This window comes from Lagopus muta, chromosome 5 (genome assembly GCF_023343835.1).
Source record: "Lagopus muta isolate bLagMut1 chromosome 5, bLagMut1 primary, whole genome shotgun sequence".
Taxonomy (NCBI): Eukaryota; Metazoa; Chordata; class Aves; order Galliformes; family Phasianidae; genus Lagopus; species Lagopus muta.
In genome coordinates this window covers 32,214,068-32,241,220 of record NC_064437.1, presented here as the reverse complement: position 1 = coordinate 32,241,220, position 27,153 = coordinate 32,214,068, and the positions used below count along the sequence as shown (strand labels likewise).

The following is a 27,153-nucleotide window of genomic DNA, read 5'->3' as shown; positions in this document are numbered from 1 at the left end:
TTTTCTTCAATGTCAGAAATAAAATGAAAATAATCCCCAAACTTTCTGATTCAGTTCCAAGATTCTGTGACGTGGTGGAGCAGGGCTGTTTTCAATTTCTTAGGTTTTTAGGGATTCTCACTCTGCAAACTGCAGTTCCTGTTTGGTTTCCTGACAGTGATGCAAGATGAAGGTGGCAGGTTTCATAAAACCTTGGATTTTAGTTGACATTATATATCTTTAGGGTAAACATCAGCTCAGAGCAATGATGTTGTCACAAAACTTCTGGATGTGGATACTAGAATTTTCTGAGAATTGAGAACTGGTGGCTTTGGAGTGGATGAGTATTGATCTTTGCTTGCATAATTACTTTAATCTAGATGATTCCAACAGTTTCTTCTAGCTTTTCTACAAACTTCACTTCTGTGGATTTAGTAAGAGGTCACAGTTGAACACTTTTACAGACTAAAGGTGCCTGCAGAGTTTGCAGAATGTGTTACAAATCAGAAATAAGTACAAAACACAGGAGAAGGGGGGACCAGATGGCGTGATCAAAAAGGCCTAGCCACATGAGGCAGACTGGGAGATGAAAGCGTGACTGTGCCTTGAGCTGTTGATCTGGCAGCTCTGTGCTGTCAGAAGCACCCCAGCACATGAGGGCCTCTGCCTGGAGTCCTGTTAATGCTACAGAAGGGTCTGACTGATACATTTCCATGCCTTAAAGTGATTTCAGCAGGAGGCAGTCAAGTTATAGGCATGCCTTTTGCGCACTGGCTTTCCCACTGCAACACTGCACGATTTATAGGAAATTAATTAGCCTTTTCTCTCCACACACCACCTTTTCTGTTTGGATTGTAAATTATAACTGAAGACTTAAAGTGCTGTTGCACGATGTATATGGAACAGCACAGAGAAGCCAAGATGTCTGAGAACCAACATGTGCAACATGGAGCAGTTTCTCTATAAGTGTGTTAAAATATAGTTCCTAATAATTGAGATAGATGTTCACTGAGTCACATCGAAAAGCCATCTACTGCAACCAGACAACTCTTCTGGTGGGAAGTAGCAGGTCACACTGAAGCATCCAGCAGCCATGGTGCGCTGTGCTTTAGGACGTCCTCCTCTGCACCAGCTTCTAACTTCCCATTAGTAGATCAGCAGCACATTCAGCAGTTATAAAGATGACAGCCCCGAGGCTTGCAGGCCATCAATAAGGGCTAGATGCTTCAGGCTTACTTGGCTGTCCTCTGAAGGTGCCAACATACTGCAAATCACAGAATCATTAAGGCTGGAAGAGACCACTCAGATCATCTAGTCCAACCAATCAACTCATCACTGCCGTGGCCACTAAATCATGACCTTCTGCTGCGTCCTTAGGTGCCAGCCTGGCTGCCTCCACAGCACATTAACTGCTACCCTCGTCTTTTCTGTGCTGCTGGCCTGGGCCTGAAGCTGCAGGGTTTCACTCTATCAGGAGCTCCTCACTCATATCCTTCTCTGCCCTTGCCTTGGATGTTAGCTGTGACTTTGAGAGAGCTGAGAGCAGCTGTGCATGTGAAGTAAAGCAGGCAAATGTTGTTTGCTCATTCAATAAAAACACATAGGTGGAGAGGCAGAAAAGAAGCAGCGTCAAAGGACTAAAACATGCAGATGTTTATTTGTATGTGGCTATCCATCTCACAGCCTGCTTGACCTTGTGCTGCCAGGGCAGGATGCTGTGCTGCTGATGCTCTTCTCGCTGCATCTCCCTTCAGGGTTCTGACAGTCAGATTTTGCTGCTTCTCTGGAGCACTGACAGCAGTGAGGCACCACACACTGTGTGCAGGGCACTTGGCAGCAGTGTGTGGGCAGGGCCTCAGCCCTGCAGCCTGAGCACGGGCCCGGGGCTGTGGGGCACAGCGAGGCAATGGAGGGTACATCAGCACACCAGGCTTCCCGCATGGCTGCACAGTGCTGGCTTGCTGGCTGCAGTCATCTACACAGTTTCTTACCATTTTTAATGCTGACTTGGAGATTGTTCTGCTTATGCCGGAGAAATAGCCATGTCTGTGGTAATAAATCACTTCCTGGGGAAGTTCAGACAAGCTGATTTGAGCGTTCCTTTTCCATGCTATTATTTTTCTTGTCCTTATGGTTCCATCCCAAATCACATCTTGATTGAACCCTAGATCAGGTAATTGTTCCAGAAGTTTCCATTACTTCCAAACAGGTTATGGCAGCACTTTGATTTCTTAATTAACAGATCATAATTAGTAGCACCATGTAACAGTGAAGAACAGATGTGAAGTGAGCCTCAACTGAATATAAAGATTTTTTTTTTCACAAGCCCGTTCTCTTATGAGAATATTATCATTTTTTAAAAAATAAAAGTTCAAAGGGACTTGGGAATTTTTTTTGTTTTGTTAATTAATAAATATCACATCCTGTCTGCAACTAGAAGGTCATTGCTAATAGTGACATGCTGCTGTAGCAAAAAATGAAATGTTAACCAATAGCAGCGTCATTGGTTCCTAATTAGTGCCTGTGGACACATTAAACAGGTGCTCAACCACTTCTTAGCAGAAAAAGGAGACTGCTGGAAACTTACATTTTCTGTTAGTGCTGTGTTATCAGTCCACATCCTGTTTCAAGCTATGCGTCCTCTTGTATGCTAATATGAAGTTTGATTCCAGTGTACAAACAAATCTGGGAAGCTGGGGCTTTGAGGGTATTACAGGAGGCAAATGTTGTGTGGCATTGTGCTTCTGTGCTGGGCACAACACACTACCATGAAAATGTGTTCTGTGCAAAGGAACCTGACACGTGACCTTCTCTTGTTTTGTGACACGTGGACCTTCTCTTGTTCAACAAAAGATACGCTGTGTGGCACAGAGCGGCATCTCTGTTATGAATGTCTGGGGCTTGGTTAGAAGTGTCTTTGCTGTTCTTGTTGTGACTATTCTAAGAGTTTGGCTCCTTTTCAAATGAATGAAAGAAACATGAATATGAAGAAAAAATAACTATTCCTGGGGGGGGGGGGGGGGAAGTTCATCTGTACATCTCTCAAAGAAATCTCCTGACAAGTTCTTTTTGGAAATCAGGACAGCAGCAGAGAATGTCCTTTCCTCAAACCAGGATAGAGAAGAGCAGTTCAACCCAAGGACACTGGAGATCTGAGGGAGAAGGGAGAATTTTGGGGTGGTGAGCAGCAGTGAGGTTTCCAAGCTTTTCGTGTTTGTCATTGGCACATCCCTTCAAGAAGCAAAGCGCTTTCAGAGGCCATAACTTGTTTCACACAAGCAGAATGGCTTTACTAAGGAACCAAGGTGCTTCCTAAATAAAACAGCAGGTCAGTGTGTCAGGATATATGTTTCTGACTTAAGTGCGGTTATTTTTTCATCAGGGTGCTCATGAGCTCTATTTCTTCAAGCCTCTGTTTACTGAAGTTTTTCCTCACTGAGTTCCCTTCCATGTTAAGCAGTGCTCATAGGATGGGTCATTTCCCCCCCCTTGTAGGGATGTTGATTTTGTCCCTCCAGAGTGTATTTTAAGACACTTGTAGAATTAAAGCTTCTATGGGGGTAAACCTTTTCTCAGGCTGGCCAAGTCTTAGTGCTGCTCATCCCACGTTTCCTATTGTGGAATATGCATTTCCTAAAGGAAAGACATAAGAAGGAGGGAAGTACCACTGGCAACATTTTAGATGTAGCATCTCTGAGTTGAAGGGAGCCTCGGTGTTTTCCCCAAGCTGGCGTTAGAGGAATGAGCTCCAACATGCAGTTTTAATTGACCTCAGGTGTCAGTGAAGGCTTAGCTTCAGGAAAATGTATGTGATTTTGCCCTGGGATCAGTATTGTATGGGGGTGTTCTCATGGCAATTATTTGTTACCAAGTACAAAAGCACACTTCAGCATGTGGGTATGAGATATAAGAAAATTAAATGGTTTCTGCAGCAGATATTAAGGGTTTTCATTGAAAAAATTAGGGAATTAGATGCTTACTGTGTAGTAGAAGAATCATTGTTTTTCCTCTTTTGCTAAGTTATACTACATCACAGTTATTAAAATCTCATACTACTTTTTACCAAATAAGAAGGAAACACTAATTTTAATTAATGTTACCCCTTGAGCAGTGCCTCTAGCTGTGTGCTGCCATACAATTGACAAGCATACAGAGCGGTTAGGCTGGTTTTTAGAGAGCGTATAGCTGGAAAGATGATCACTTTGGAAAGGGATAGTTAAAAATGAATGGAAAAGCTTATCTGTGTCCTGGGCTCACAAGAAAAAAAAAAAAAAAAAACCTCCAATAAGAGCAATCTCCGGAGAGAGATCCCTCCTCAGTGGCAGTCAGCCCTTAAATGGGGTCCAGAAGAGGTGCAGCCAGGCTCCAGCCCTTCTGGTCACACAGCTGAATTGCTTTCACCTGTGCTCCATGGCTGATTCAGTACTTGCCTCAGGTGGTCAATCAGAAGTTCAGGCTGTGATTCAGCAGTTCCCATTCAGCTGCCCTGATTACACCAGAAGTAGCATGGGGCCTGGGTGCATGCAGGGAGTCTGCCTTGCTATGCTTGGTGTGAGAGTCAGGGCTGAGGACTGCTTTTGGCACCATGGCTGAAGTGTAGAAGCAGATCACTCCAGGAATGGTGAAGTGGAAGAGACGTACTGACGCAAATGTAGCACTAAACCCAACCAACTGTCAGCCAGATAAGAGCACAAAACCACTGCGTTATCTATAGTCTTAGATTTGATCCCACTGATACCCATCTCGCAGGCAGACTTGGGTATGTGAGAGAGATCTGCGTTCTGCTTGTCAGGGATTTTTTCTTTTTTCACTTCTACAGTAATATTTGACAGAAATATTTATGTCTTCATGTCCTCAGCTGGAATTTACGAAAATCAGTGGGATCACACAAATGCGTGATGCCTACTGACAAGAGAGCTCCTGGGAATAAAATTTGACGCTCGGTTTAAAAGATAATAGGTTATGACAGGAGCTCACTTCAGCAATGCCCAAACTCTCTTGTCATCTGTTTCGGATGTAAATGCCATGAAAAGGTCAGAATGTCTTGAACCCATTTGAGGATTGAGGCAGAAAGTGAGGATGTTAAGTACAGTGAGGAACGTATCATCCTTCTCAGCGCACTTTGAACATGCGCTGCTTGGTAGGTGTATCTAATTAACAACAAAAGACTTTTTGCAGAGAAGACTCACAGTCTCTGTCAAACCCTTCAGATTGTTAGAGCTGCACAGACTGGACGATGAGAATGCCATTGCAGCTCGGAAATGTGGCTAGGTCCTTCAGTTTTTGGGAGCAGCCAAGGTAGCCTAAATGTTGGTGAGAAAACAAAAGGAGGTGCCGTTACTTCTTGCTTGCTTGTTTCTATAATTATCAGCAGTGCTACACCAATTAAACTTTTTTTTTTATTTAACATTTCTTTAAAACTCAACTGCACAGTGAGGCATATTTCAAGCATTTCTGTAGTAGATTTGTTCTCAGATGTCTCAGTTTCCATGTAACCTCACTTTTAGCTCACCTCATTTTAGAACATTTATTGCTCTGTCTACACTTGACCTTTCTCTAGAAAAATACATTTTTTAATAACTTATATAATTTCTCTTCAATGCAAAACATCAGACAGAAAAAAAGCCAAATGAAATTGCTTCCCATGAGGATTAAGATGAAAGTCTGTGCAGGAATGGGTGCAGTGTTCAGAAACATTTCGGCCAGAAAGCTTCAGGTGAAATGCCATTGAGTGTTAAAAGTAGCTAAGGCCAAAACATTTCCAGAAACTGTAATATAAGAGAAGATAGGGACATTATTTGACAAGGAGAGGTCCATATGAGATTTTAATCAAGTTGAGCTAAGAATTTTAGTAATGTAATTATAAAAATAAAGTTAAAAATGAGCTATGCTAGTGGACCTCCATGAACTAAAATAAAATCCACAGAACAGTCAACTGATGTGTCCAATGCAGCGTGTGTGCACATCATGCTATTAAACTTCAGTACTAAACCAATTTTCCGATTTATTATTGGGTTTGCTGGTTTTAAATTTAATTTTTGATTAAATCTCATGTTCATGCTTTTGGAGATAGAAAAATTTCATGGTGCATTTAAAGCACATTGGATAGCGGACAAATTGAAAAATGAACTTGTTCAGCAAAGGGAAGATGAGGAAAAGGATAGATTTCACTTTGGGGTTTAAAAAATATACCTCACCAGTGTATTTACTATGTATCCTGTCTTCACTTCCTCCTCTGATCCAAGATGACAATAATTGAGATGTAGCAAATTATAAGATGTTACCTTTTTACAACTTGTGTACATTTTTTCTTACTTTTTCTATGTCTTTCTTTATAACCAATAGATTTATTTTAATCTTGTTTTTGTTATGTTACATGCCATTTTTCCTTGTTTTGTTTTGTTCTTGTTGGATTTTTTTGAAGGACGGTTTATGGCTCATGAATAGCAAATGATACAGTAGAGGCCCTAAAGAGAGATTGTAAATACAGGCAATTCTTAAGTTTGTTCAGGATAACTAAATGCAAAGAATAGGACAGAAGGCACATTATTAAGCATCAGTTTTTGAAGGTGTTTTATTCTTTCCAAATCCAACCTCAGTTTAGCATGGCACAAACCTTGAGGCTGCTCTGTTGTGTGCTCTGCTACTTTCATGCCCTCTTTTCCTACTGTGCCTCATTGAGTATGGCTTGAGCAGTGGAGTGGCATCATGCTGAGACCAAGGACCCTATGGGGTTTCCACTGATCCTCAATTGGAGTCATCCCATCCTGCATGCTAGCAAGATACTATTTATTATTCCTATCAAAGCACTGAAGTGAATGTCATCCAACTTACATGTTGCTGTGATGGTTACAGAAGAAATACCAGATGATGAGCTTATCCCCTAAGAAAGCTTGTTAGAGCTTGTAGTACAGGATAAAGAACCATATATTGTCAGTTGAATACCTTTATCTTTTACTGGTTCCTGTCAGTACAATGCAGCAAGATGTCAAGAACCTGGTTGTAGGTTTTAATTCCGCTGATGCATTGCTCCCTTTGAACTCGATCACCTTAGTTAATCAGGGAAATGAAATCAATACAATTACCATGGCAGTTTTCTGTCCACTCTGTCCATGGTCTCTCATAGTGAGCACAAAAACTGTTTCCTAATAAATATTGATTTGTCAATTCATTAAATTCAGCTGTGTTGGAGGGGAAGCTACAAGGCCATTTCTATTAAAAGAATAAACTGTGCTTCAGATGAATTGTGGGTTTTGTACATACATAGTCATAGGGTTTTTGTTCAAACTAAGTGCCTCAGAAGAAAAAGAAAAAATGACATAGTAACTGACATTAGGTGGATCTTTATTTTCCACTCTCGCCTGCATCATGGACCTCTTTTAAGAAAAAAAAAAAGCTACAGCTTGAAATGGTTTCAGATTTGATGGCCTTTTTTCTCTAAGATTAACTGACCTTTGCATTTGTAGAATGCGTGTTAATATGCACTGTGAAACAGCAGTTCTGTAGCTTAATAAATCCGCACCAATAATGAATTGTACTGCTGACAGCACATTTGAGACAGAAGAATGGAACTGGCTGAATGGATCTGGTGATCTGCTCTGTGTGTAAATGAGTAAAAGCAAGTATGCAAGAATCTTTTTCGCGAAAGAGTCAGAGGGCCAGTGTTATGGTACAGTGTGGCTCAGCCTGGAAGTATATTTTCCCCCCTTATTTGTGTATTGAAAGGCATCTCAGAAGAATTGGTGTCCCAACATGTTGAGGAAGATGCAGTGATTGAATTAAAGAGGACCTAGGCCCTCTGCACTGACAAAACAAATGAAGGATATAAAGTGATGGAAGATGTCACATGGGAAGAAAGAGGACATCATAGCTCCATGGGTCATGGATACAGTTTGCCTTTGGCATACTCTTTATGGACAGTGTAACCTGAGGCAGGAGCAGTCAAATGTAGAAATTGGACCTGTGGTGAGTTCATCCCAAAGGAAAAGTCTGTAATGAAGGACAGACTGGTCTCTTGGTGTGTGAAGGTGAAGTGTTGGCTTGATTCAATAGTTCAGATTGCAAACTGGGATCCCAACTTACCACTCTTGGTATGGGAAAGGTATGGGGATGGTGTGTTCTAACATTATCTGGAGGAAGTTGAAAGAAGAATTGCTTAAAATATGCTCTGAAGTTAGTGGAGGTACAGATTCTGTCGAGAATTCTGGAGAATTCAAAACTGAAATACTTCTGCCGTGTGAGAATTCATTATCACAAATGAACTCATTTATGTGAAAGTCATCATGGTTTCCTGGAGGAAACAGCGTCTCAGAGTGTTACTCATCACATTTTCCAAGGAGGCAGAGCATTTGAACTACAGGAGAGGGAGAGAAGTAACTTAGGTTTGTTTCGGGAGGATGGTCGTTATTTTCATACAACATGAGTTCGTCAGTCTGCATTGTCTGGAGGATAAGGAGAAGATGAGATAAATGTTAGTTGCACAGTCTTTTTTCTTTTTTCACACCTCAATGCTCATTGAATCAAATCCAATTTCCAAAACAATTAAAAGACCCATCTATATGCTCAGATTGCAGCATCTTGGCTTTTATGACAGGAAATGAGTGATTAGAGCAACTTCCAGCTCTTTCTGATGAGTGGAAGCTCCTATGAAAGTGGCTTTCATAGTGGCTTTCATAGTGCTCACTGTTCAAATTTTGAAGAGGGTTACTCATGTAGGAATTTTCCTGCACATGTTCCTGGTAGATTACAGTTTTCTCAGTAAAGGTGCTTTTAATGAAAGAACTGTTATGATCTAAGGTTTTACTTGCAGTTTATCAGGGTGTGATGGTTCTTGTGTTTCTGTTATTTCTTACTCATTATCTCCTGGTTTTCATTTATCATATCAAAAAGCTGTTATATCTTTATACTCTCACCTTTTGTCTGTTGGCCCACACTTGTTTTTTTTTTTTTTTGCATTTGCCGAAGGCAGGGGTTAAATCTTTCTTAATGCAGGTCATCCTTCTTTGGCAGCATAATGGATGGTTGAAATTGCCAACTGAAGGGCAAGTTTGTCAGTATTCTGCTGTTCAGGCAATGTCGTTATCAGGGAGGATAACACAAATACTTCTGTTCGTTTCTGCAGACCTCCCCCAGTGAGTGAAAGTGCACCAAAAGGAACTGTGGTCACTACAGTGATGGCAGCTGCCTTGAACCAAACTATTGTATATTCAATTGTGTCAGGAAATGAAGAGGGTAAGTACTAGTAACTTGATCTGAGTGTGCTGAGCACAGTGAATGCATCAGAAGTTTTCAAGAAACAGTGACTAGCAGAAAAGTGAGCTAAAGTGAGGTCCCGCCTCATCAGTACAAGCAGGAGGGACTGTTCCTGCTGTTGTTGTCAAGCCTGTCCAGCCACAAACAAAAACAGGTGCAGGAGCAGACTTTGCTTCTTAAAAAGAGGTGAAGTTACTTTATATAGAGCTTGCACTTAGCCTTCTCTGTTGGGAAGTCTTGTATTTCTTTATTAACAATGTAAAGTCATCTCCATGTCCAATGTGTGTCTCCTCCACTGGGGACAGTATGCTTCCTAGCTCTAGTTTGCTGCCTGGAGTTGGTGTCAAAGCCGTGATTTCACAAAATAGAAACATTTTGTCATTGACAAAACTTCTGTTCTTTTGCTGGCTTTCAGATATGTTTGCTATTAATAACAGAACAGGTGTGATCTCTGTTAAAAAGCCTCTGGATTATGAAAGAGTGACAAGTTACGAACTTCGAGTTCAGGCAGACTCATTACAAGTGGTACGATCCAACCTGCGTGTCCCATCCAAAAGTAAGTTTAAAGATCCTTGTTGTTGAGTATCTTTTTAACGTATTCTTAATTTTTTAACTGCAGTCTCGCTGCTGTTGTGTCCTCAGAAATTGAGCAGTGATGATCATTTGTGAAAGGCAGAGTGTGCATTTGTGGATCTCTGTTCGTGTTCTCTACAGGATAACTGTTAGGTTTGATGCTCCCAAAGCACATCTGTGTTAGACAGAGATCTCACTGACCCAGATAGGCTCATACCTGTATACAAATAGTGAGCTGATGGCGCAGATCAAACATTTTCAGTGTAATTCAAGTTTTCCGTGATAGAATGCGACAGTTTTTCATAAATGCATTATGCAGCCCAACTGCAAACTACTCCTCCCTGCTGGGCTGGGGACTTGTGTGTGGGGGGATGTGTAAGTTCTGAACAAACTGAGTATGAGGCACAGGAGAGTAATGGAAGGCAGAAAACGCGAGGACTCTGCAGAGAGGAATATGGGATAGATAGGCAGCAAGGGTGACAGGAAGAACAAGATGTCCTAAGCATCTCTTGGGGGCGTTCGGGGAGCTTATTGCAACCCCACGTGAGAGCAAATTGGAGAAAAGGATGGTCTGTGGCAGGAAGTTTCTTTGCAGAGCTCCAGGCACAAAGGAGTTCTGTTTACTAACTGTTTTATTTTGACTGTCTCCGAGTGTGATTTTTTTTCTCCTTTTAATGATTTTCTTGTTTGAATGACTTCAAAAGGACTTCTGGACATTTTGTTGTGCTTCCTATAAGAAAAAGGCCTGAGCAGTCTGGCTTTGAACATGTCTCACTTAATGTCCCATCCCATCTTTTACACCTTCCTATTTAAGCCATGTTTGAGCTCTAATTACAAAAGCGTTAATAGCTTGTAACAAAGAAAAATGGTATGTTCACATCACAAGCTTTTTTCATATGCAATATTTGTCTTTATTTTTTTGCTGGATTTTATAATCTCTAGGTAAGGACCATCATGGTCTCGATGGCAGTAAGCCCAGGGCATGGGAATGTCAAATAGAGAAACTCCTCTAAGGTAGCAAGGGATTGAAAATAATTTAAAGGCTATGAGAATACTGCGTTCCCATTTCACTGGAAACTGACTGTAAGTCTATTTCAAGTCATTTGTGCTGCTGTACCACCTCACTGCATTCCCCCTCACGTGAGCTGAGGACTCCCTAGGTGTCAGTAGCATTGGACTGTCACCTTTCTGCCTGCCCTGAGGAACAAGGAGCACTAGGTGACTTATGCCTCAGGTATAAGGTGAGCACTCCCTTCCACTCTGCAACTGTGTCACCTCTTTGGTCAGTGCTTTGCCAGGAAGGGAGCCCAAGTGCCAGCCAATGGTGTCAAAAGTGACCACGCTGTCCCATGGCAGATGGTCTTTTCCACCCCATGAGTTGTGATCTGTGGAATTAATAGTTGCTGAATCGCAGAGGAAGGGCTGTACTTAGCTGATTTTGCTGTCCTATTCTGTAATTAGTGTTCTAATTGTTGTTCTAATGAATAGCCATAAATGTTAGGAAACCCAGCTCCAATTTATTTCTGTGCTGATTTGCTGCACATTTATGAAAGTATAGTGTATAAATTAGAGATTATAATTCAGGGGATAAAATTTAAAATGGGGTACAATGCTTTTTCTTCCAGTAATATATTACTGGAAAATCTGCTTGCAATATAGAAATTGGTAGCTAACAATAATTTTCTTGCCATTTTTTTCATTTTTTTTTAAGTTACTGAGGTTAGTATGACGATGAGAGGGCTGGAGCACCTCTCCTGCGAAGAAAAGTTGAAGGAACTGGACTTACAAAAGGCTCAGGAGAGATCTCATTGTGGCCTTCCAGCACTTGAAGGGAGCGTATAAACAGGAGGGGGAATGGCTGTTTACGAGGGTGGATAGTGATAGGACAAGGGGGAATGGTTTTAAACTGAGACAAAGGAGGTTTAGGTTGGATATTAGGAGGAAGTTTTTCACCCAGAGGGTGGTGAGGCACTGGAACAGGTTGCCCAAGGAGGTTGTGGATGCCCCATCCCTGGAGGCATTCAAGGCCAGGCTGGATGTGGCTCTGGGCAGCCTGGTCTGGTGGTTGGCGACCCTGGACATAGCAGGGAGTTGAAATTAGATGGTCTTTGCGGTCTATTTCAACCCTGACTTTTCTGTGATGACAACAGACCCCAATATTTGAGAATGTGCTCTCAAACTGTGATAATGCAGTATGACCTGAGACATCATATGAAGCATTGCAGTTAAAATACCTCTGTCAGGCTTGTCACAACTCCCTGTGCAACTAGCAGAAGACTATTGTGAAAATGAAAGCATATTTTGATAGATATATCTTCTTCCATAACAGAGATTGTACACGTGCATTTGTGGAACAGTACATAGGGATTATTCCATGATCAGAAGTTGAACGACATTAACAGCAATGGAAGGTCCTGTATGCTGTTACATCCACCACTGATGACATATCAAGAGAAGGAGAGAGAGTCAGCACCAGCTGACCTCATCACTTTGTGCCTGGGGGAGGTCTGGGAATGCTGCATTTCTGTACAATGCAGTACTGCATTGTCCCTTCTCCCATTCATGGTCTACATGGGATCAGTGCTCCCTTCTGTGCAGTAGCTCATGAAAGAGGGTGGCCAAGTTATTATATTCAGGAATACCTGGTAATGGCCAGTGCTTATATTTTTTTCAGTTGAAACAGACATGTACTTGCGGTACATATTGGGATATCAATGAGTAAGTAGTATATATTAAATTTTCAGTCTACAGTCTGCTGGATAGATAGCTGAAGAATTTGGCAGATGATGTATTTGTAAAACACTTTACAAGTATCTGGCTAACTAGATTACCTAGGCCTTTGTAATGGAGACTCCTCGACCTCTTGGTTTGATTCCCACATTTGTAGTAGTCTTTCCATTTTCTTTTTTGATGATATTTAATCATGCAAAATCATGCTCTCACATTTAGCGAAATTGAGCTTCTTAAGTGAGTAACTTTCACTGAAACTTTGTAATGTGAAATTCCTGAGTGAAAGTGCTTTTACATTTCACTTGAATGGATGAAATGTCAGCTCTTCTGATGATAGTGAAGTTAAAAACTTAGAATTCTGGCTGGAGGAATCGGCATTTGCTGATGCTGAACCCTCAGTGACCTCAAGTATTAATGAACTTCATCATTTCAGTTTAATTTAGTAGCTGGGTTTTTTTTGTGTGTCTGCTCTTTGCTTCTTAGATTGTCTATAAACTATAGGCTCACAGCATACTGTGAGACAAATGAGGATCGTGGTCATTAGCTTTCAGCTAGAAGCTTTCAGTTTTCCCTCACTGGGTAGGATGAGAAATGGGAGAATATTTACATAAAGGGAACAGCACAGAGCTGCGTATGGCAGGATGTGTTCTGCACTGTGCAGGCACTGCTTTGTCATTAATCCCAGGGTGAGCAGCACCTCTATCCGAAGAAGAGATGTGAAGTAGTGAGCTGAAGGGAAGGTATCATAGAATCATAGAATGGCTTGGGTTGGAAGGGACCCAAAGGATCATCATTCCACCCCCACCCCCGCCCCCCCCCGCCACAGGCAGGGCCTTCAAACTCTATTTTTTATATCAGTACAATTAACTATTCACTGAATAAAAGTACTTCTTGACCAAGGACGGACTAAACATCGTATCTTTTCTCATTTGAACAGTTGGCTTTTGGGGAGTTTTCATCAGCACTTCACTGTCCTGAAGTTTGATACCCAGAGGAAAAGTGCTCAGGACAACTGCTGGTGAGGAGGAAGGGACAGGAGGAGACAGGGGAAGGCAGAAGGATGACAGAAGAGGAAGTGCTGCCCAAACACACTGAGAAAGAGCAGTGGAGACTTATAAAGATAGGAAAGGGGTTTTATCACCAAAGTAATCATGGTCCCAGTTTTAAGAATCAAAGCAATCGTGAGCAGGGACATTCTGGTCCCTGAGCCAGGCACAAAATGTGAACCGTGATGGGAGGTAGCAGGTCTTCACACTTTGATATGGTAGAAGAGCCAACAGCAGAGCCAGAATGTGTTTGCTTTTGAATACCACGTGGACAAAATGGCCTTGCAAATCCCTGAGAACACAAAAGAAAGGCAGCAGCCTCACATTTTACGGTGTTCCCAGTTTCCAGCATCTGAGAAAAGCACTTCTCATTCCCCAAGTATGCATGTATGTCATTTGCTCTCTTACCTTGAGTTACCACTGCCGTCTGAGCACAGCTTTACCTGTCCTCTGTGGCTGCTCAACCAGGTACTTCAGGCTGTGCCAGTGTCTGTCTGCAGACGGACGTGGATGCAAACAGACTGTTCAGCAATTAGGCCTCTGAGGGAAAGGTGGTACCAGCTGGCAGAGTGCTGTCTGAAATGCTTGTCTTCAGGAGAAGTCACTTGAGTTTCTGGCTCAATTGGTTGTTGAGGAAACCAGAAGGCAGTGTTGATGGCTTCAGGTTACTGTTCTGCACATTTTGCCTTTTCACATTCACATTGTCTCTAAGGTTGCCTCTCCAGTAAGCCATATTCTCACAATGGGAGGGGAAAGGGAGATTTCTCATAACGTGGACTTGTATGTGGATTTGTGTGGCAGAGCTCTGCCCTGCATCCCTGATCTTGCCTCCTGCATCTTCACTTGGAAGCTTGTGGTGTCATTTGTAATCTCTCCTGCATCCCCTTTTTCATTTCTGCCTGTTCTCTTGCTGATCTAATTGACCCCAGTTTGTAGTGAGAGGAAGAACAGCAGGTACATGCTACAGGTTCCTAGAGATGCAAGAACCATGTGGTGATTTTACTGTTTTTTATTGAGAATAAAAACAAACAGCAAACAACAGAATCTGCTGTTTCTTCTGCAGTGGCACAGGCACTGTCTTGGTAAGCAAAATTCTTTCTCAGATATTGTGAGTGCCCTCTTTGTGTCTGCCTGCAGCCTGATGCAGGAGTAAGGGAGAGCTGTAGCTATCCCTCCTAACTCTAAGGGCTGCATCAGAATTCAGAGCAGCACACACTCTTCTTAAAAATCAGCTTCGCTTCCAGAAAGTGAAGAGGTGAGATACCTCAAAAGTGTTGGACCAGCTGGGAGGATAACACACTTCCATGTTGTTTTCATGTCAGTCAGCTTTGCTGAATACTACGTTATGTGTTGTGTGAGCCATGCTCATGCCCAAAGGTGGGAGCTGTGACAGATGGACAAATCACTTTCTGCGTCCCAAAGGGCTGCAAATCTGCCTCCTCTGCCATGCATTCTCTGGGATGGTTTCCCCGGATGTTTTTCTGTGTTAATACTTAGGGTGTATGAATAGCAACTGTATCAGCTTGCTGTACCAGGTGGTGGTAGACCAGTGTCCTAACGTTGGTGAAAGCACAGTGTAAAACAAATCTGGTAGCACTCAAATCAGAGTTCAGCCAACTTCTGATGTCCCACTGTTCAAATAGTGTTCTTTTAGTTCAGCTTAATTTCTGTGGTCTAACCAGAAACTATGGGTTGACATGAAGCAGGCGCTTAATTAAACCACTGAAGTAAGCAGTGGTAGTAGAAATTTCTGCAACCATGTTTGGAAAGAACATCTGTAAATGTTAGCACACAGTGGTTCTGACCATCTCCCTAGAGCTGTTGTTTTTGCTTCTGAAGTTGACTATTCTAGATACATGAGCTTTATCTCTTGAACAGGTTCATCAGGCTCTCTTCAGAGCAGCTTTTCTGGATGCTTTTACTCTCCTTCAGCTGAAAGAATCCAAAAGCCTTACCTTCTGGCCTGGGGAAAGACTGCTCATTGGAGTAGTGCATGCAGTACGTTAGGTGCTTAGAAGCTGAGGATGTCTGAAAAGGAGCTGCAGATCTGTGCCCTTTGTACACTGCAAATCTCCCAGTGCAGTATGGAAGAGAGGAGACAATTGAGACACATGAGACCTTGCAGGATGTGATGGTGCAGAAATGTCCCTCGTGGGCTGGCTGACCTTCAGGACTGCAGGGATGTCCAACAAGATGGAGCAGCACAACTGGGGCATCCCCATCACAGAGGCTCTGGCACTGCCTTCACAGGCATGGCTCTATTTCTGATCAGGGATTCTAATGTGGGCTTCTTCTAGGCTTATTCCATGTGAGAGTACAGCAACTTCTGCAGCTGGCTGCTTATCACTCACTGTGGCCAGCTGCAGGCTGGAATCAGACTGAAGGCATAGTACAGTGCAGAGTTCACTGCCACCATGTTCCTGTTTGTCTGCCAGGAGGAATGAGTTATAAGCACTGGCACAGGCTGCCCAGAGAGGTGGTAGATGCCTGTGCCTGGAAACTTCCACAGCGAGGCTGGGCAACCTGATGTAGTGATAGATGTCCCTGTTCATTGCAGGGGAGGTGGACCAGATGACCTCTGAAAGTCCCCTCCAGCTCTAAGGGTTCTATGATTCTGTATAAATGGCTGTAAGATAGAGCGTGTATGTTTAATTCAACACCAGTGATACTAATGTCAGTCTGGAAATATGCAGAGTATTTCATTTGCTTTGTGCTTTGTGTAATAATGTTCTCATTTTCAAAGTGTTCAACCATTGCTGAACAAATCAGCATTTTGGCAGCTCAGAGAACTACTAACAAATTAAACAAATGGTTTCGAGCAAATTGCAAAGCAAACTTTGCACAAGGCTCAGCCTCCTCACCAAAACCAGCTTAAAATGACGCCACTTGTGAGCCCCATACAGAAAATATTTGATGGGCATTATGGAGAGTTAGTGTGGGTTAGCAAATGCTACTCCTAGCAGCATCGAATGGGATGCAGTTGGGCCCTTACAGTAGAAAACTGGTGCCAGCCCTTGATGGAACTGTCTATTAGCTCAGCAGGGGAAGGTGACTGCATGCAGTGCTCTGATCCTGCTGAAATTGCATTCTTCTCTATCGGGCTGCAGTTTTTAACTGAGACTGAATTCTCATGCAGTCTTACAACAGCTCTTGGATGGGCGTTTTTCTTCACCATAATAAATAATATGGAAGTGTTCTTTTAAAACAAGCAAACGGAACATGATTACAGATAGATCACTATATCAACATTATGCATATTCAGATGCTGAAATCTTTCTGTTGGCCTGTGGCTTATTTTTTGTAACTTTAAAGAGAGAGCTTCATGTGAAGTCATTTTTCCTTGTGGCTTGGTGTAAAAGCACCTACGAGTACTTTAACCTTTTGTGCAGACCACTGTGGCTAGTGCAAAAATCATTACTCCTTTGAAGAAATGTCATTTCCCTTTTTTTCTTTTCATCCTTCCTTTGTTCTTCTTCACATGCTAGTACAGCGGATGCCATTTTAAATAGCTTTCTCAAATTCCCATTGCTATTATGAATTCTATATTTGTTTGCCATTATCGGGACCCCTCACCTGCAACGTTTTGGATGACGTGGGCAGTCTGAGATATAGTCTGGTTATAACAAGCTTTCCCCCAACTGGAGAGGCACTAAGCTCTTTGTAAATGAGCCTGCTTTTGGAAACTAATGCCAATCAGCATGGCACCTGTGCAGCATTTAAATTACACTGGCACTGAAAGAGACTGGGAAAATCAACTCTGAAATGAGTCAATTTACCGCTTGAAAATGTGGTTTTAATGAACTGGATGCCATCATTTCCAGCATTCTTTATGGATTACACAGTTTTGAACGAGACAAACAAATCTTGATATTGATGGCTGTGCAGTTGAACCTTTCTTTGCAGCACGTCCATAGTTTTTGCTGGACCATTTTCCTTACAGGAAAGAAGAGATGTTTATTGTTTACCAGTGGAGCAGTAACTACTTAACAGCTGTATTTTTTGTCTTGAAAATGTATTGAGCTTCTAATACTCATGCTTAGGCAGATGTTGATGGAGCTGTATTGACTTGCCATGTTCAGTATCATGATGGTCTCCTGGAGCTAACAGACAGTGCTGCAGAACTCCTCATTAAGTAATTGTGTGGAAGTTAGTATGAATTAAAATATATGAAGCAAGTTACACAGGAAGGGAAAAAGGCAAGTTTTTCTTTATAGCTTAGTTATTAGTATACATTGCATGTTCATTACCTCTTTATAATGCTTGTGAGAATTTAATGTGATCAGATCTGTGTTACTGAAGTATGCTGTTCTGTCTTCTGCTTCTCTATTCTAATCCCTTGTGGTTTGCTTTCTGAAGCCTTCTGCCTACGTGCAAATTCATACAGCCATAGTAGCAAAATGCAGGTGTACGCTTATTTTCTGTAAGAAAAGAATGGCAAAGGTGGGAGGTAAAAGCATGAAACTCCTTGACCTCCTTCAAACTCATGTTTTTAATACCAGATGTGTTATCATTTCTGAAATGTTTATTTCTATAGTGTCATCTATGCACATTTTTCACAGGATCCACTTGGGCTGTAAATATTTAAGCTCCAATAGGTGTTAAAGATTGACTGCCTAATGGTCTAGCTATGCTATTCTTTCCCTGTTTTAGGTAATACAGCCAAAGTGTTCATTGAAGTGAAGGATGAAAACGATCATGCGCCTGTTTTTACCAAAAAAATGTACATTGGAGGAGTGTCTGAAGATGCTAAGATGTTTTCTTCTGTGCTTAAAGTTAAGGTAAGTCTGCAGTTGTCACATTAATATTCACTTGCAGTAGAAAAATACTTACGTGGTTCTTCTAAGCCTATTTGAACTGAAGCCACTAATTTCCTTATGATTAGTTTTTATAAACAAGTATGGTGAACACAAATGGGTAATTACTTTTGTAGAGTCAGTGTTTGATGATAGTTGCACGTGTGATGGTCTCCATGTGTGTATGATATAGGTGTGCTGGCCTTGTATTCCAGCAGTCATTGATGCATGGCTGATTTGGAGATTCATGCTGAATCTGCATGGTCAGCAGTTGAAGATTTCTAGCTATCATTTTATGTATGTTAATGTTTAGGTGATTCTTTTGTGTTGGAAAACTGGGGAAGTAACTCTCAGGTCTGTGCACTCTGACACATGGGTAAGATGGATTATTTGTCATTAAAAAGCAAACAATGAAATAAGAAATTTCAAGGAAAGATATCTGAATATAAGAAGATATCTAGAATATAATTAGCCTCCAGCAGAAAAGCTAGCTTAGAATAAAGGCTGGGGTGTTTTTTTGTTTTTTTGGGTTTTTTGTGTTCTCTTAAAAATGCTTTGTGGTGCAGTCTTTAGTGCTGGAGGCAGCTTGGGTTGCTGGGACTTTCCAGCTCAGCTTGTTTCCTTTGCCTTTATTTTGTTACCTCAGCAGGCCTCCTGCATCTTTTTCACTTTGTTAGTGGAATATTTTTCAAGTTGCTGATTCTAGCTTATGCATGAGAGGGCACAAATATATGACCCACTCAGATTTTTATGTTGACCTCAGAGTGTACTCAGAGCACTGGGAATAAAACAGAAAATATCACAGCTTGTCAAAGTTGTCCACTGCTTTATTTGTTCTGTGGCAGTCCTCCCCAAAGCCAATCCAGGGGCAGCAGAGAAGTGGGATATGGTTAAACATTGATTATTGGATAGAAGAGCACCAAAAAATTTTCCTACATTGTGATGTAGTTCAGAGGACTTTTTTTGTTTGTTTATATTTATTCATTTATTTTACATAAATTCTTTTCTCAGGCTATTTTAGGCTCCAGAATTTCCATGTTAGTCTTTTGTAGAAACGCATACAGCAGCCCAAGCAAACAGCTGGAAATTTTTACTGAAATTCACTTGGAATCTTTATGGTGCATAAATCTGCCCTATGGCCATCTTCCCAGCGTCTTCTGCAGGCAAAAATAGAACTTAAGATTGCAGCAGGTAGGGGCAGCAAGAATGCTGCTGCTCAGGGGCAGCTGGAGATGTTGCCTGCTGGAAGGACCTGTTCCCAACCTGTGGGTCATTTGGTGGACTGAATCGGGTAGGATCCCGTGACAAATCCAGGTAGGTGCAACTTCCCTCCTAGTGAACCAAGGATGACATTGAATGGTTGAAAAAAAATGTAGCAATATTCAATGATTGGGAAGATTTGGGGAAGGGTTATGTGAGAGGAGATTCAGGACGTGCGCTGGTAACTGGGAAGGAGTGTTGAAAAGGTCTGTTTCTGTGCTACCGCTTCACTGACTTGAAAATTCAATTCAGATGTCATAAAGAAAACCAACAGTGTCATCTAGCATATGCCGTGCCTTTGTTTATTTGAAGTTATTTTCCTGTAAATAAAGAAATTACAGAGTGAATCGAAAGACAGTGCTGTATGTTGGAAATAATGCATTCAGGAAAAAGATTTGGAAAAACCTGTATACATAAATTTCTTTTCCTCCATCTTCAGTGTGGAACTTTCAAGGTTCACCAGGTTTCTGCTCTGTATAAAATCATTAGCCAGGTGTCAGTGTAATTCAATGAAAAGAAAAGTGCAGATGACCAAACTAAAGGAGTGCAGGTAGGATTGCTGTTAGGGTGATCTGAGGGTTGTGTAGGGGTAATAGTTTTGTTAGTATCTTTTTTTCCCCAGACATTTTGCTAGTTGTTGCTTTTAGCCATGAACCTTAATTAGAAACTCTGGTGTACTCAACCATATGAAATAGAAAACTGTGTCAAATATATGAACTTCAGAAGGAGTGAAGATGCAATTCTACACAAAGATATTGGAGTAGACAAAGAATGCTGAATAGCAAAGTTATTTCTCTAAAGGAGCATTTTGTGGATGAAAAAATGAAATGTAAGGAACAAATTTAAAAGTGTAGTATGAGTTTATTATACAAAATGAGAACAGAATGTGAAATCCTACCTGTTACTGTTCCTAGCTCTTTATTCATATTCCTGCTTACCAGCAAAGGAGGTAAGAAATGCATGAAACAGAGCAGGAGTACGGGTAAGGGATATTCAGGCAAAAAGAGGGAAATCTGCTTTTACCTGTCAGAAACATGTAACTTGGAAAAGGTGGCCAGAGAACAGAAAAGGATGATCAGAGAAATGCAGGAGTGAAGTTACTGCTGTACATCTTTAACCTGCTCTGGTTAAAATTTGTAACAGAAATCTCCCTGACTTTGCTCAAAGGCAAATACAGAGCAGGTCGTAAGACAGAAGTTGTTATTAGTGGATGGCAGCAAAGACAACTGTATGTTTTACTGAAGTAAAATTAGAAACAGTTAAAAAGTGCTTGTAGCAGAAAACCAGGCTGTAATTTACTGTTCTAGCACAAGTGTTTGCAGCAGTTGGTGCTAGCTGGCTTATTTCCTGTCCTCTAAATTAAAAAGTAATTGCTCTGTTATTTAAATACAATGCCCATTCCAATTAGAATGTTAAGAAGTACTAACTAAATGAATGTGTGTTCTTGAGTTCAGGTGATTAGAACTAAACGAGTAGTTTTCTAAGCTGAAATTTTAAGAAAATAAATGAAGTACAGTAGAAATTACTCAAATTTCCATCCTAAAGGGGACACTGGGCTCCTAGGAAATACCACTGGAATGGGATGCCCAGGGAGGAGCCACCGACACCAGTGGAGTCACTGACCATGGAGGTGTTCAAGGAACATTGTGTTGAAGGACATGGTTTAGTGAGAACTATTGGTGATAGGTGGACACTTAGACTGGATGTTGTTGGAGGTCTTCTCCAACCTTGGTGATTCTGTGATTTACTTTTATCTTCTGCAATCGCTAAAACTTGCTAATTTTTTAATGACATCTGAGTTGTTGTAAAAATAAAGTATTTACTCTGTGTATTCTCAGCATATTCTCATTCTTTTGTCGCTGATGATTTTAGTCATCTTCAGGCATAGCTTTGTCTAGCAGCAAAGCAAAATGTGAATCTACTCAGTATATATGACTAAAACCATTGTTACTGGGACACGGTGGACCAACATTTCTAAATTATGAAGAGCCATCTTATTTGTCTAGAGAAGTAGTTGAAGCCCTGTTGCTGGAGACATTCAGCGTAAGTCTGAACAGGGCTCTGAGCTCCTGATACAGCTATAGGTGTCCCTGTTCATTGCAGGGGAGTTGGACCAGATGGCCTTTAAAGATCCCTTCCAGCTTGAACACTTCTGTGATTCTGCAGTGCCATGCAGTGTTGTGTACCAATATGTGACACTTCCTGTATAGCAAGACTCAGGCTTGCCATGTTTTCCCCTGTACTTCAGTGAAGTAGCAGTAAAAGACAGGTACTAAATGAGTAGAGGTGGCATTAACTTCTGAATTGCTTTCTTATTTCCCCTTCATTATTGTGAGGGAAGGAGAGAGTATTTATTTACAGTTAAATGATTGTTGTTAACAAAAATGGATGGATCCTAAATTGCATTAATTGTATTAAACTATATGTATATATATATTTTTGAGGTACATCAGGGTCTCTGTTAATTATCTCTCGGCTTCTCTTGTTTCTCTCCTGATTTTTATCTGACATTGATGGATTTGGCTTGAAAAGCTGAAGGACTTCTGTGAGTAGTGGATGATGCAGCTACTAGGTCAGCCCTTTTGAAGTCCTCCTTTTCCTTGTCATCGGATGTGTTTGTTTGATACCAACTCTTACTTATCGCTGTCTGACAGCCCTGATTTTGTATCCCTCTGTATGAATCTCTGTGCTCTAAATAACCCAAATGAGTTCCTGCTTCTGTGGATGGGTCTGACGTAAGTCAGAGCATTGTTTTGTACCAGGACTTTTGTTGTGCTGCCAGCCTGTAGAGGCACTTGTCAAGGTTTGGCTCTCTCAGTGAGGTGGGATACTTGAAAAATTGTACAAGGGAAGGAATAAATCAGAGCCTGTAGAGCAGAGGGGTATATTAAAAGAGAAAGGAGTACAGCCCAATCCTATAGTGAGAGAGTGAGAAGAAAAAATAATTCTTGATCAGAGGTTGAGCTATGAATCCATCTTCTGCTTTCACATTAAAAAAAAGTATGCAACTCATGTTAACTGTGGCATATTTCTCATCGCTGTGCAACTCCCTAACTGCAACTTTTATGTGCTCTGAAGGTCATGGAGAGACAGGTTTAAACTAATTCCCAATGCACAAGCACCTAGATTTAGCTTCTTGTATCAGGTGTTAATAAAAGGGCAAAGATCTTCTCTTGAGGGGACTGACTTGACCCAGTACAAGTGAGCAAGGGCTGGCAACCATTTGGCACTCTGTGTGATTGCCGTGTAGCACATGAGGAGCAGTTGAGGGAGCTGGGATGGTTCAGTCTGAAGAAGAGGAGGCTCAGGGGAGGTTTCATCAATATCAGCCTGATAGGAGGTTGTGGGGAGGTGGTGGTTGGCCTCTGCTCCCAGGTTAACAACGACAAGGCAATAGGTTCTGGAGAAGACCTTAAGTTGAGCCGTGGGAGGTTCCAGTCGGATATTAAGAAAAATTTCTTCTCCAGAAGAGTGATAATGCATAGGAATGGTTTGCCTAAGGAGGTGATGGAGTCACCATCCCTGGAGGTGTTCAAGAAATGTGTAGATGTGGCAATGAGGTCCAAGTGGCATGATGGTCTTAGTGGTCTTTTCCAACCTTAATGATTCTGTGAATGAAACATTCTTTCATTCTTTGTGCTGAAGCATCTTCATGTTCATGGGCAATCAGAAGGGGTCATCTATGACCTTAAAGCCACATGTGTTCCTTAGGTTTCTAGCTTCTCTCCTCCAAGTACTGGAAGTAACAAACACTGCAAGTTCTTTTCCTTTTATGGCTTTAACCATATGGCAGATATTCTTGCCTGGGCCAGTAAAATCACTGATGGCAAAAAGGGATGCATCTTCCCCAGAGCGTATCACATTGTGCTGCAGTGCTGCAGCAGGCTGCAAGGCTGAAGCATTTAAATGGGAATGGAAATGAAGTATTCATTTTGTCCTAAGGAAAGCAATCCTCTCACATACCTATTTTCATCACAAATGTAGCAAACCAGACAATGGATTTTTTTTATTTTTTTTTTTTTAAGAAAGAAAAGAAGACAAGAAACAGTTACTGCTGAGATAGGGGCACAGGAAAATACATGCAGTTAATGAATGATATGGAATGTAACAAAAGACTGTTAAGTATTGTTATCCTACAACCCTCTTTTTGTTGTTTATGTTTAAAAGCTGATCTCAAGCTCTGAGAAGAGTCTGTGACAAACAAGAATTCATTATGTCTATCAGCTAGTAAGGCATTTTAGTCCCTGCAAAATATTTCTTCCTTCCACTTCTACTGTATATTGTACCTGAGAGTGAGTGGCAGAAAGACTGACAATATTTGAAGTCCATTGCTGTCCATTCTCCTTGTAGAAAATGCTGTGAACAGTTGATGTCACTTCAAGAAGACAGATTTTCCTTAATTTCAAAGCTATTCTAGAATATTTGGAAAAAACAGTTGGTGGGTCAAATGTGAAATTTTGTTTCCTGACTCAAGCTGGGCTTTCAGAAATTGCTGTTGAAATAATGTGTAACTCTTGAAATGAGTGGATGGCTATATGTTTATAGGAAGTTTTCAATGGGTATTTTTTTTAATAGGTACTTTTCAAGAGTATTTTTTATACAGAATATACAACATATACTCAGGTGGGTGTAAGGTGACAGCATTTGATCTGCCTTTGAGAAATGTGAACAAATTCTCACTGTTTCTGCTGTGGCATTGGGAAAATCCGATGTAGATTTTTTCTGTAGAAGCACTACAGAACTTTAGATCAGGAGGTGATCAGAAGGCAATGCTGAATCTTTGGTGAAGTTTTTTGTTTTCTGTTTTAAATTTTACCTCCACTAGAGTAGCAGACTTCTGGCACTGCTAAATAGGGAGAACTCTGTGGACAACCAAGCATGAAAAAGGCCTTGCTGGAATTTTGCACCCCACAGTTTTCACTCTGACAGCATTTTAGTTTTAAATACAAATCAGGTTCTGCAAGAAGTAGTCATTTTCTTGGTTCAAAAACTGTTGCAGCCTTAACATCTCTAGCTCATAAAATGTTCTGTCAGCTGAACCTCCACTGATGACAGTCCCCACATGCTTTGACACCGCTTGAAAGAAGATAGGATGTTTCATAGCAGACCAGGCATGTTGTTCCAGGAACTCAGACCCAAAAATGGCCATGAGCAGGGATTGCCACTGTCAGATTTTGCATATCCAGTGTAATTTTGGTGATCTTGTTTGAGTTCCTGGTACAGACCAGCACTTGCCAGAACTCCACATAGAGGTGTGTTATTTTGGAGAAGAGGTCTGCACTATTTTATCACTGTCATCATTGATGTCACCTCAGTCATTCAGAATACTTCTGTTTTGTCATTCAATTTTCCCTGGTATTTCTAGGGGTCTGATGCTACTGAGAGCTGTAATGCTGTGGTGGCTATCTGGAGCAGATGGCTGTTGGGGAGGACCTTTCTCTGCTCCTCAGCTCTTTGTCTTGAGAACAGCAGTCAGGTTTGTTGCAAGAATCTTACAGGTGCTATTTTATTTATATTCAAGTTAAAGGCAGGCGTTAACTACATCATAGTAAGGTAACAAGTCATAGTCTGGTTTTCCTGTATCTACCTTGACCTTTTGCCTCTGAAGATCAGAGCTTGGAATTTCATGTCAAGCCAAGTGCCAGGTAGTGATTTGATTTCTGCTATAATTTATCTATGCATTGGTTTCTGAGGAAATACTATGGCAGAAAGCCAGGACTCAGGTCAAAGCTGCCTGTGGCTTTAGTAGGTGGCTTGTGTGAGCAGCTCACTGCTGTTTTATGGAATCATAGAATCATAGAATGGTTTGGGTTGGAAGGGACCTTCAAGATCATGTAGTTCCAGCCCCCTGCTATAGGCAGGGACACCTCCCTCTAGACCAGGCTGCTCACAGCCTCATCCAGACTGGCACTGAATGTTTTCAGGGACGGGGCATCCACAAATCTGTCTGGACAACCTAATCCAGTGTCTCACCACCCTCACAGTAAAGAATTTATTCCTAACACCTAGTCTAAATCTACCCTTTTCTAGTTTAAAACCATTTCCCCTCATCCTCTTGCTACCTGCCCTTATAAAAAGTCCCTTCCCAGCTTTCCTGTAGGTCCCCCTCAGCTACTAACCACGACTCCAGGTAATGATTAGGTGGGCAGTAAGGGAGGCTGCTGGCAATTCAGGTGTTTTCAGTTCTGGCTTCACAAAGTGTGCAATGTTGAGATGAGCATCAGAGGTCAAGAGAGCAGACCACACTAACAGGGTTGCGCTGGTAGCAAGCTCAGCCTGACAGAGCTGGAACAGCTTGCCAGGTGGGCAGCTCTCACCAGAGAGCTTCTGTGACACATTGCTGTCAGCCAGTAGCTCCTGCCTGCCAAGCAGTTGGAGCAGGTTGGTTTCAATTGGTTGCTGCTGATGGAACTGTCGTGGAATCAGCAGAGGCACTGGTTAATAGCAGGAACTAGAGTGGCTGGTGTTTCAATATTGAGATGGCTCCTGCAGCTAGATGTGATTTACAGGGTATTCCTGCTTCTGTTTGCCAGGACTGTAATTGAATTAGTCACGCATAACCATTGCAATGGCAAGGACTTGCCAACAGTCACTGTTTAGTGGCAGCTTAAGCTAGAATAATTTTCCTTCTTTTTCAAATAAGAGATAAAAGATAAAAAAGATGAGCAGAGAGAAATTACCTAGAAAGTATGAAATTGTATATGGTTACTGCTACAGTATTAAGGAGGTTCAAGATAGGGTTAACAGCTGTGTTGGTGCTCCAAACCTTACGTCAAGGTGATCCCCACCCCAGCAAGACCTGCAGCAGCCTCTTCCAGCAGATGTCCAGGCCACGGTATGTAGAGAAGTGCCCCCAGCATTCTTCACACCCATGTACCCACATTTTTCCAGAGGAAACCAGAGGTGTGTGCAGAGCAGTTTCTGCTTAGGCTTTGTCCTGGGCCTCAGTGTCCTGCTGCCACTCTGCTGGTAGCACTCCACTTCTGCCTTGTTTGGACATATAAAAAATTATTCCCGGCTACCTCTCTGTCTTTGTACAGTGTCACTGGCTCATTTTTTAGTACAATTTATATGAAATTACGGCGACCAGCTTTATTACCCTGTGCAAAACCTACAGCATTCAAATTTTAAAAATGCAATTAATTCTTCTTCAGTAGTCCTTAACAATTACAATAGCCATTAATTTTTAATACAATTATTTATGTAAATCACTGTTGGCTAATTTTTTTCATAAATATACCACTGCTGAACATTTGTATGTTTAACTCCCGTTGTTAAATCATTCCCTAGTCTGTAGTTTATGCAAAATTTCTCCCCTCGTCAAAGTGCAATTCTTTTCCTACTGAAAAATATTTTATTAAGCACCCCAGCCTGGGTACTGATGAGGCCACACAGAACCCAGTGAGTAACTCCGGGACTAAGAAAGAAGCTATGATGGGCCACATTCACACTAAAAAAAACCATAAGAAGAGATGAGAACTAATATAGAGTACGTGATGTTACACACAAATTGATTTTAG

The 27,153-nt window shown here is 41.5% G+C and overlaps 1 protein-coding gene across 9 annotated transcripts in view; it reads left to right on the top strand.

Annotated features, from left to right (window-relative positions):
• PCDH15 (protocadherin related 15) overlaps positions 1 to 27,153 on the top strand; it is a 678,253-nt gene that overhangs the window by 596,654 nt on the left and 54,446 nt on the right. For all 9 annotated transcript variants that reach the window (XR_007376985.1, XM_048944599.1, XM_048944600.1 and 6 more), the window contains 3 exons: positions 9,101 to 9,210; positions 9,647 to 9,787; positions 18,231 to 18,358. Coding sequence is in view for 8 of the 9 variants with exons in the window: in XM_048944599.1 (XP_048800556.1) it covers positions 9,101 to 9,210; positions 9,647 to 9,787; positions 18,231 to 18,358 (379 nt within the window). In the remaining variant the exon portion in view is untranslated. The remainder of the gene's footprint in view (positions 1 to 9,100; positions 9,211 to 9,646; positions 9,788 to 18,230; positions 18,359 to 27,153) is intronic.